Genomic DNA, 11,852 nt, shown 5'->3' with positions numbered 1-11,852 from the left:
CCCAAAAGGCGAGCGAAGGTTACGTAGAGAGCAGGGTGTACGCGCCGGAGGCGGTCCCGCAAGGTGCTAAGGAGGTAGGTAGCGCCGCGCGGGCGGTGTGCGCGCGGCGCGGGGAGGGGCTAGTCCTCTTTGAACTCGGCCAGTCGGGCAAGATGAGGCGGTCCCTGTCGGGGCGTCGGGCCCTACGTGCGAAGGGCTGCTGAGGCTGGGCACGGGCGCCGCCACGAGCACGGCTCCCCCCGGAGAGAGGGTCGCCTGGGAGAGGTCGGCTGCGCCTGGGCGCGTCGTGTGGGTCGCGCTCGGGCGACGCTCATTTGGGGAGGCGGCTGGATGGGCAGCGGCCACGGCGAGGGTGGCTGCAGTGGCGGCGGGGATGGGGGAGCAGCTCAGCACGGCGAGCGCCCCGCCGGAGCCAGCCCCGGCCGCCGCCAGCCCCGAGCCGCCGCCACCGCCGCCGCCGCCTCCGGCCACGGGAGCTGAGCCGCCGCCCATCGGGAGCGGAAGGGCATCCAGGCCACGGCAAGAGGACGACGCCGAAGCTCCGCAGCCGCCGCTTGATGAACCGCAAGGCCGGGAAGCGGGCAGCAGCAACGTCCGGGCTCCCTCGGAGGAGGGTCCAGGCTCGGAAGCGGGGAACAGCCACAGCCGCCGGCTTCCTTTGAGGCCGGTCTATTGCACCGTCTACTGCGTGGAGAGCGACCGACGGCCCGGCGCCTCGCCTGCCTCTCCGCGCCCAGGAGAAGAGCCGCGTCCCGCCGCTGCCTCCCCGCCGACCTCTCTGCGAGGAGGAGGAGAAGGAAGAGGAGGGGGAGGAAAAGGCGGCGGCGGCATCGAGGTCGACCTGTACCTTCTGCCCGAGCCTTTTTCCGGGCTGATCTCCGGGGATTTCGGGCCCTTGCTGGTGTTGACTTGCCGCGTGTGTCTGGAGGAGAAACCTCTCAAGCCCCTGCCCTGCTGTAAGAAGCCCGTCTGCGAGGAGTGCCTGAAGCTCTACCTCAGCTCCCAAGTAAGCTACGCGTCTCTGCCTCTCCCACCCCACCCCCTGCCTTCTCTGCTTCGCCCCATCGTCGCCCCCAAACCTGTGTCCAGAGGCCTGTGGCCACGCCCCTCCCAAGGCGACGAGGTCAATGCTGCAATTTGGCTCTGACCACTGGTCTCCTGTGGCTCCATGGTAGTTGCCCTGCATAGGTCTGTCAGAGTGTGTTTGTGTACCCACTTCCGCTCAGGCCAGGAACCAGTGAAACCAACTGTTCGACGTTAGGGTGCTGAACATGTGCAGAGTTTCTTTCCCTGAGTAAGTCAGCATACTTTCTTCTCCACCTCACCCAAGTTTCACTTAGAAACTAAATCATTGTTCCCTGTCTTGTCGTTTCCCCACTGTATATATTCCACTTTTGCCCTATTTTTCTTTCTTATACATGTAAATGTTTGGCTGTTTGAATATGAAATGAGACCTATGTTTATGTTCTCCCTAAGTAAACTTTTCAGCCCTCTTCTGTTTACACTCCCTATCCCAAGGCTTACCAGGAAAACACCACAGCCTTATTTCCCATGATCACCTCCCTGTTTCGTACTTACTACACCAGCCCTGTATCCTTTCTATTTTTCCCCTACCCTCTCCTTCAGCCCTGTTCCCTCCCTTTTCCCCAAGCTCCTCTTGTTTCATCTCCACTTCACCAAAACCTCAGAGGAAAAGACCAATTCATTCACTCCCTTCCCACAGATGATACAGAATGTAATGTTTTGCCTCAAACCCTAATGTCTCTATTGTGGGAGAGTGTTTTATATCAGTGGATTCCTTATCTCTGCATGAAGTCATATGGACCATTGACAGCAGCACAAGGAGCAGATAACACATCTGTTATTAAGAAAGCAAATTGCCTTCTGTCTTCTTTTACTCTACTGACAGGATGAGCCAGTGAGTGGTGTGTGCCCAAGCTTTGTTTCTTGCTCCACCCCCAAATATCCAAACTAATGCATTTCCCTCCTTACGTACATGCAATTCTTCATTTTCTGGCTTTTTATGTTATGTTTGCCCTGATTTTTTTACTGTATGTCTTCACAAAAGTTCCTCTGTGTTATTGTTTATCTCTCAAGTTATGTTCCTTCTTGCATTTCGTTTTGTGCAACAATAAATGTAGTGATAATATACAAAAGTTTATAAAGTCATGAAATTGATCTGTTCGGAACAAAAATCCAACAGTTACAATAAGTTACCTTATTAGGGTCAACTAAAAGTTCCACTAAACAAATGAGTAGGCTTTCATGTTCTCCACAACCTTTCAGGGGTTTGGATGTTAAGCCAAACTGGGGATTGGGGAAGTTGGACGTGTTGTCGGAGCCCAGACGTTTGTATCAGTCTTGTGCTAGTTGACTTTTCATAGAATCATAGAATAGCAGAGTTGGAAGGGGCCTACAAGGCCATCGAGTCCAACCCCCTGCTCAATGCAGGAATCCACCCTAAAGCATACCTGACAGATGGTTCTGCAAGGTTCTGGTTCTTACTACACCTTCTACAGTCTGTTGAACCTACTCAGCGGGCCTGTTCAGACAACACACTAAGCCATGGTTAGGCTACTAATCCTTTTGCAGCAAATGGTTAATGAGCATGTTTAAACCATGATTATGTAGCCACCATGGTTAGGAATGGTTCACATGATGTGCTAAACCATAATGTTTAGCTCCGAATACTTAGCCACCATGGCTTAGCTTCTCATCTGAACAGGGTCAGAAATAGGCTGAATCATGAGTAGATCATCACTTTTGCTTATTTTGTGTGTGTGAACCTTGAAGAGGGCAGTGTTCCCAACAATACCTATCCAGAGATCTTGAGGAACATGGTGGGAAAGTCACTCTATCTTGAATGACCTATTGACTTTCTAGTGCACAAACAGCACAAGCTATTCCTAGTATGCTGTGGAGCATATACAGAAAGAAAAGCTGTTGTAGATATGCTGCAGATCCTTTTTTCTGTTATTCATACAGAATGTTTAATGGACAAAGTGACTTTTTTATCTTCATTTATTTAGATCATTTTTATCCTGCTTTTTAGCTGAGAAGGTTCCCAGAGAAGCTTACAAAGATTGGGAATAAAACCATCCCAGCTTTCAGGCTTACAATCTAAAAGGAAAAAAAAGATTAGGAGGGAGTGGGGGGCAGAGGAAAGTAAACTCTTGTTTGTATTTAAAACAGAATAAATAAGAGTGACTCGTCTGAAATGATACAGTGAGCTCTTGGTACATCTAGGTCTTGAACCTGAACCTTTCACATTCAAATCAAGCTACCACCCAGTGAACCACATTGGTTCATATATCTACACATTGAGCATTAAGGCTATTCACCTCTCTTTATAAATGCATACTTATAGTATGGATTGCACATAGAAGGTTCTTTGGCATGGGGTGTTCTTGGATTGAAAAATCTTACTCTTGGGTTATAAAATTGGATGAAATTGAATACTTTCCAGTCTTGTGTCTTTCGTTACTTGTTTTAGTTGGAAATTCCCATGCTAAGTTCGAGGGCTAAATTATTTCTGCTTCCTGTTGTTTCTTTCTTTTCTTTTCTTTTTAACCTAGAGTTTGTTCTTTAAATTTTACAGCTTGATAGCAAATTCAGGTCTTTCAAGTCTGTTGGAATGTGGACTTACTGATAGTGTCCACTGATATGTGCACTTCCTCATTTTGCTGTATAAAATTTCCCTGTCTGTCTTGGTAGGGCATTTACCCCTCCCAACTGTCATAGAGACCAAGGTCACTGCACAACTTTGAAATTCTTGTGCCACTTTTCCAAGTTGTTGATCTGAAGGCAAGATTACATTATCTATTCTAGAAAGTTTTTTTAAAAATAATAATAATAATAATAATAATAATCCAAATGTGTTTTTGTGTGTGTTTAAAAGACTTCCTAGTGGTGTTTCTAGTTCTCAGTAGCAAAAGAATTTGAGAGAACTATAACATGCCTTTGTAAGCTAGCTGCATGTTTAATTGTCTTACCAGCATTTAATTTGTGTTCTGTGTCTTAAGCATGAAAAGTGCTGAGTGTTTATATGGTGCTTTGGAGTGTTTAAAGCCCATCCTATCTACTCTCTCAATAATCTTTTTTTTTTAAAAAAAAAAAACCTGTAAAAGGGTCAGTATTGCATTGTACATCACTTGTGACTTCCAGTGTTCTGGGAAACAGAGAACAGTGTTTGCAGTAATCCACAGAAGCACATACTTTATTTGTTCAAGAGAGGGCACAGTATAATAAATGGTCTATTCAATAGACATGAACAGCAATTTCGAAACAAAGGAGAAAGGTGGTAGTGGAAAGGCTTTGGCTCCATGACTCTCTTCTATCTACCAAAAGCCAGATCCTGTTTTGTGAGCTGCTTAGTGTTTCCCCAAACAACTTCTTTTAAAGAAAAAGTGGGGAATTTTCCAAAGTCCTAGAACAAGCAAACAGGAAGGAAAGAAAGAAAGAAAGAAAAAACCTGTGTCTCTTCCCTTCCCTACAGGGCCAGGATTTCATATCTCTGCCTGCACATGATGTGAGAAGGGTAGGCAATGATATGTTGGTCAATTCTGTTTAAATTAAAAATAATAATGAGTGCAGGGTCTAGTAAATGCCTTTCTACTAGTGCAGGGCTCTTCAGGATTTAAAAAATGCGTCTGGAAGTTAATTCCTTTGCTCTTGAGTGGGTGTGACTTTATTTGAACCATAGTAGTTCCAATTAACCAAAATAGTGGTTAATACTGGGTAATATCTCAGTCTAGTTCTTCTAGAAAACCAAAGCATCTTTCAGTCTTTACGTATTGTTTAATTATGGACAGACGCCCCCCCCCCCACTCTGTAACTGGGGTAGGAGGGAGAAGATATTACTGCTTGGATACGATGTGAGCCTCAGCAGAGTGGGAGCCCCTTCTAGATTGCTAATTTTGACTGCTTTGGAAGCTTTTTCAAAGGCTGTAGTAGGAACTCACAGAACTCTCTGCAGAGGCCACCAGTGAGGGAGGAAGCAGCAGCCAGGCACCTCTCCACCGTGCCTGGGTCCAGCTCCAGCTGAGAGCCCCCTCCCTCCTGCTACCAACTGTCTCTGGAGAGGCCACCAGTGAGGGAGGAAGCAGCAGCCAGGCACCTCTCCACCGTGCCTGGGTCCAGCTCCAGCTGAGAGCCCCCTCCCTCCTGCTGTCACCTGTAACTGCTGAACTTTGCAACTAAGATTGTAGTGCCTGAATTTGCTTTCCTTTTCCCCCTCCTCCTCCTCCCTGCCAATCCCCTTTCCTTTTGTGTCATGTCTTTTAGATTGTAAGCCTGTGGGCAGGGACTGTCAAGAAATACTTTTGTAAGCCGCCATGAGAGCCTTTTTTGTCTGAATGGCGGCATAAAAATCCTTAAATAAATAAATAAATAAATAAATAAACTCACACCAGTGTATGGAACTGTGTGCAGACAAAGATACTGAATACAGCTAAGTATCTCCCCCACCCCCATATAAAGGCTCCAAGTGCCCTAATTCTTGCACATGGAACTTTTATTTACTCTAAGAAAGCAGAATCAGGATCACACATAATAGCAAAAATGCAAAACTGAGTGGAATATGATCACAGACGTTCTTTCTGGGATGGGCAACATGTAGCCCTCCAGATGTTTTGGCGCACAACCTCCATCAGCCCTAGCCAGCATAATTAAAGGTGATAGATGATGGGAGTTGTAAGCCAAAACATCTGGAGGGCTACAAGTTGCCCACTCCTGTTCTACATCAAGGGTGGAAAATTTATTTCTGTTGAAGAATGCTCAGGGATAATCTGGATGCTGTGTGCAAACAGTGGGCATGTCTAGAGCCAAAAGTGGCTAGGGCCCCCCTTCTCTCTCCCTGCCCAGCAGGCTGCTGGGAAAGGGACAGATTGCCCTTTCCAGTGCTCTAACCGATTGCTTACAGAGGACTGAGGACCACAGGTTGCCTACTCATAAGAAGTGTCATGCTGGATCAGACCAAAGGCCCATCTAGTCCAGCTCTGTTCACACACTGACCAACCAGCTGTCAACCAGAAACTCACAAGCAGGACACGAGTGCAACAGCAACCTCTCTGTTCTACATGTTTGGCCTACTGTAGAATTTCTATTCTAAGGACTGGTGCTGCCAACATTGTTTACAGGACAAAATGACCCACATCTACACAGACTCTTTTGCATAGTTGAGTTCATGAGTTCCAGTCTTGCAAAGACCTGAGCAAATATTTATCTTACTAGGTGAAAATATTCTGCACAACTAAAAGGAGTATTTTTGTGGGAAAGATTAGCATGTGTCCATAAATTGTGTTAGGCCGCTTTCCACAGTTCCTGACCTGCTTAGTGATATTCTATAGATATGATGTGTGTGAGGTTAAAGTTAGGATGAGTTTGTAGGAATGAAGCTGCTGTCTCTGCTTTGAGTCATCTCTGAAGCACAGAAATGTGGTGGCTCCTTCACTATACAGCCATGTGCTCAATCAGCAGAAGCACTTGGCCAGGAATCAGTGGAAATGTTCGACATGATATCATTCTGTAAGCATCATCCTTGAAAGCATGAGTTGGTCATGTGCTGGCTTGAAGCAGGTGGTAGGAAATGACTGGTTGTGAAGTCCAACAGTGTCAAAGAGACAGTTTTTATAGTGCCTAGAAAGGAGTGGCAAATCTTTGGGCCATGAAAACTGGAAATATTTCCCTTGTTACTGTGGCATAGGGTACTTCATCACCAAGATATAAGTTTGAACAAGGATGAGAGTGTATTGGAAAGGGAGCATTCTTTGATTGATCATGTTATTCCCTTCATTTAGGGTCCTTCTCTCAGTCCCACAGAATGTGTTAAAATCCAAATCTTGATTAACTTTTACAGTATCTTGAAATTGCAGGATAATGTTTTAAGTGATGGAGGAAGAGAGAGAGGTTTCAGAATTAAATGGAAATGAATCTCGCAATAAACTGCTTTAACCCATTTTAACTGATTTGTCATCTTTGTATTCGTATTAATAAAGTAAATTAAAAGTTGCTTCTTTTTAAAAGGTAAAACACCTTTCCCCTTGTAAATTAAAAAACAAGACTGAACCTCACAGGGCTTTATTTTATATGAATGGCTTCAATATGGACTTACTGAGTAGCTGTAATTTTAATCATTGGTAATATTTCAGAAATTCTGTACTGGGTGAGAGAAGATGATCTGCTGGTAGCAACTTGATATAAGAACTGTGAGGACAAAAAACCAGTATTTATTTATTGCATTTATATCCTGCCTTTTTTCCTCCGAGGAACCCAAAGCAGAGATCATAATCCTCCTCTCCATTTTTATCCTCATAACAACAAGCAAGGCTATGAGCACGCTCATGAAGGCTAGGACTTCTATGTACACAGTGAATTGCTAGGCATGCTAAAAGGATTTATATATCCTCTTTCTAGATTTTCAAACCCCATAGTATATAACTCTTAAATGCTCAGGTTATTCTCACTGTGCACATTCTTCAATATCCTTTATCACAGCACTCTACTGTGCTAGCATAATAACAGTGAATCTGAATATTTGTATGTCTTGCACATTATTATTATTATTATATAACACTGAGTATATAATATAATTTATATAATTATAGTATATAATTTAAAGTATTATAACACACTTTAAAAGTATGGCCAGACGTTTGTAAGGAGCTTAAAGTCTAAAAGTATAGAAAAATATAGATATAAAGAATAGCACAATACAATCTTAAAAGCATTTTTAGGCTTGCATAGACAAACTAAATATTTTTATGAAATAAGTGCTTGTCCCTGATTTATTTAATATATTTCAGTTTATATGTTGGCAGAAAAAAAAAACTACCAGTAGATATTATTTTCCAGATCCTTTGTGTAAGAGAGACAGGCAAAAACAGAGTGAAAACACAAGAGAAAACAGACATGGGCTGGGATGGAAGCACAATTCTCCAGCAAGCAAAATTAAGCATAATTCTGAGCAAATAACAAGTTGAGTCACTGCTTCAGCAGTCTTTCTAGCCAGACATTATTTTTCCCTAACTGTATGTGTACTGGACTCCGTAGGTGGGAGAGAACATCTCCAGCAACTAATTGGCTTGAGGCTTTTACAGTTTCCAGCCACAGATAAGAAGCTTTGTTAATGTACCATCTTGCTGGCTTTAGCTTCCTAACTTCTGTCAAAATTTGAGTCCTAGATTGAAAAGAGCACAGCAAGCCCTATAAGTAATTTGACTGAATTGACTCTTGCGTTGACTACCTTGCGTGTTTCTTAAATTCAATGCTGCTGTATGACAAAGTGCTCTGTTTTTCTATTTCTTCTCTCCAACTGCTTCGTTTCAAAAGTTTGTTGTGTCAACCCAAAGGCTGAACAGAGGACATGTAAGAGCCTATTACACTACAGTACGTTAGGGCTGCCTATTAACTTTACATTCATTACTCCAGTCTTTTTCAGAGGAGCTCAGTATGGTGTACATGGTTCTCTCTTTTCTCCCATATTATCCTCACAACAACCCTGTAAAGTAGGTCAGCAGAATGACTGGGTCAAGGACATCCAGTTAGTTTCAGTGGGATTTGAACTCAGGGCTAGTCTGGCATGCTTAACTCAGCCTTCCCCAGTCTGGTGTCCTCCAGATGTATTGGACAACTATTTTGTAGTTGGACAACTACATTGACGTTGATGGGGGTTGTTGTCCAACACATCTGGAGGGCATGATGTTGGGTAAGATTGCTACATCATACTGGTTCAAACATAAGTTAAACCATCTAATTTACAATGGATTACATAAAAGTGTGTATTGCAACACTCTTTTCATATTCTTGTAGGACAGGCATAGTTTTTCAGGTGTCAGAACCCACAAATCTTAAAAAGGGATCTTCCCCACACTGTCCCCCAGCTATCTTTTCTAGCTGCTAAGGGCTGGTTTAAACATTACCATTTCCACACAAATACTGTCCAAAACGTGTTCCTTGCGGAAGCAGGAACACCAAAAACTTTATCACCATGCATGTCTCCGCTTCCCTGAACACTACTGCCACTGGGCACATGGACCCTGTTGCCTGGGGAATGCTGGGAGTTGTAAGATATTTCTTTTCTTATTATTATTTTATTATTATTTATTTATATAGCACCATCAATGTACATGGTTCTGTATCAACATGCATAGAATTGGCCCTAAGAAGCCTTTCAATTTGAAATACTTTTTTGTTTTTGTTTTGCTTTGCCAGTTAGTTTTGCCTGGTATGCACCTGGACTAAGCCTAACTTTAATTAAAAATGTACACTTTTTCCTTCAAATCATGGCTTTAGGTTTCTAAGGAACAGATAAACCTGGTAGCAGTACTGAGATAGCAGATTGTGGCTTCATAAAATTGTGTGTGTTTATGGTTGAGAAGATAACTACTGTAATGTAAAATGATAATGCAGAGCTACCAGACTATGTATAGACACCCTGACGAGACTTGCATTAAATGCTTCCCTTCAGTGTCTTTTTAAATACTGTAATCACAGGATACCATTTTAAATGCCATCCTGGAGTACTCCATGCATGGTTTCATTTTGATAGTGGACTTTTAGTGTAGGTCATGCAGTTGTTCAAGGTTGTTGGGTCAGAAAATGGATGCACTTGGCTTCCTTCTGCCTTCTTCCCACCACCATCCCCCAAAAAACCTTGTGGACTACATTGTTCATAATGTAAAGTCTTCCCTCCCCCACTTTTCATGTGTTTATGAAAGAAACATCCAGGATTAAAGTCATTTCAATTTTATTTTTTTTACAGTTTTATAGCAAGCCTTGACCAGTCAGATAGAGGTGTGTATGGGTGGGTGTGAAAAACATCTCTAAATACTCTTATTAACATTTAAAGCATACAACAAATATTGCCAGTGGTGCTTATAAAAAATCTTAACTTACTAAAATCTTATTCTTTTCTTAAACTACATTTGTGTTTGTGTCATCCCTGCTGTATCATGTTTAAACAATCAAATTGTAGCATATGCCTAAAAGACAACACAGGAAAATAAGGGAGAGTTTCTTAGCTTCCTATCAAATTATCATAATTGTGCAGCCAAAAATGGGAAATCAAGTTCTGCCCATACAATGATACAGTAATAACCAGGTGAAGATGATAGCATCAGGTCTCAATATCACCTTCTTGCACAAGGAATTGGATACAAGGCTTCTGTTACAAGTTACAAGGAATGGCCACAAGAAAGTCATTCTCAAAGTGGTGAACTGATGTTATTTAGCAGTGCTTGATTATTGAGCTGTGAAACGCCTTTAGACTCTACCCATTTCTCATATTCTATTCACATCTTCGTGCTGGTGTGATTTATCTGCCTTCTTATTTCCATGCCAGAAATTTTGAAGCCATGTGAGGAAAAAACTGGAGTTTGTTCCAAGAGGTGGGGAGAACTGATATTTTGAAGGGGGAGGGGGGGAATCCAAATAGATTCAGTATTTACTTTCATATCAAAGCTAAATTTATTTTTACTGCTTTAACGACATTAAACATATAATTTATAACTTATAAAACTACTATCTGGCATTTATGAAATTTATAGAGCATTTTGTTTGTTTGTTTATTTAAAAGTTTTCAGGCTGCCATTTAGGGTAAAAAACCTCCCACGTCAGCTCACATAAGCAAATCCTATGATTGTTTTCTCAGACCAGCTCTGTTTAGTGGTGCTTGCTTCTAGGTAAGTGCACATGGATTTTGTTTTGTACCAGCAACATTGCAAATAGAGTTGTAAACCATTTCACCCTATTCTACATAGTGCATATATATCAGTTTTTGCAATCTGGCAAATTAATAGGGGGAAAACAAAAGTTGAAAATAGAAGCCACAAATTTTATAGTAAATAAAGTAGTATTTACATAGAAAGTCTCATAGAGCTACAATATTAAGGACTAGAAGCATATTTGGATATAGACTTACAACATAATATTAAAACATAAAATACTTCAATTGTGTATTATCAATCTTTAATACAGTGGATTGTCTTACAAAAAACACACTTTGCACTACATATTTTGAGTAAAACCTTATCTAGAAAACATTTAACTCATTCCAAAAGTATTTCATGGGGACATCCCCCATTTTTTTCCATTTCTTTTTTCCAGGCCTGTAGATGTAATGCTGTATTTTTCTTCCCAGATATTAGAAAGAAAATTGTGTGAAAGACATTGATTTCATTTTGAGATTACAATTCTTCTCTCTAGGAATGGACCAGAAGAAACATGTCCAATGGCAGGGTGGGGATGGGAGGAAACAGGCATATATAAAATAGATCCGATGTTCCTGAATAATTAGGTTGCCATCTTAGAGCAAATGTCCTTTACAGGGTTATACAAATGTATAGAGAAGTGCACTCTTTATAAACACAGGCCACCATTTTTGATAACTTGAGCTGACATTCAGAAGTTTTGTCCAGAGTGGCTGAAAGGTTAAAATATCACTTGTTTTCAATCCCTACTGATATGGATTCTGGACCTGAGGATTGCTGGACAGGCAATTCCTCCAGATGCTGGATTGCAAAACATCTCTTTCTGAATACTGAAACAACACATCTAATGTTGGAGGAATGTTTCCTATGATTTAGATCTTCTGTGTAAATAAGATTCGTATTCATACATTCATGCTTCCTATGCTACTATCAGTATGATGCTCAAGGCACTGAGAATCGTACATGGTAAGGCAAAACTTAAAATAAAATAAAATATGTGTATTATTATTGGGGGAAACTGGGGTGGGTGGGGGCCATAGGTTGAAAGGAGGTGTATTTTGTTTAGGGTTTATGGCTTCCAAGGTGTGTGTCTTCACTGCATTCTGGAGCCAATTTGGAAAGCATCCCCCAGACTTCATCTAAGCT

General features: G+C 42.0%; 1 protein-coding gene across 1 annotated transcript in view; it reads left to right on the top strand.

The window, feature by feature from the left end:
* Positions 1 to 373: 373 nt before the first annotated feature.
* Positions 374 to 11,852, top strand: part of RNF217 (ring finger protein 217) — a 44,282-nt gene continuing 32,803 nt past the window's right edge. Inside the window, exon 1 of the mRNA XM_063124784.1 lies at positions 374 to 1,006. Within this exon, the coding sequence (XP_062980854.1) occupies positions 374 to 1,006 (633 nt within the window). The remainder of the gene's footprint in view (positions 1,007 to 11,852) is intronic.

This window comes from Elgaria multicarinata, chromosome 4 (genome assembly GCF_023053635.1).
Source record: "Elgaria multicarinata webbii isolate HBS135686 ecotype San Diego chromosome 4, rElgMul1.1.pri, whole genome shotgun sequence".
Taxonomy (NCBI): Eukaryota; Metazoa; Chordata; class Lepidosauria; order Squamata; family Anguidae; genus Elgaria; species Elgaria multicarinata.
Note: the sequence above shows the minus strand (reverse complement) of the source record. Positions and strands in the feature narration are given on the sequence as shown.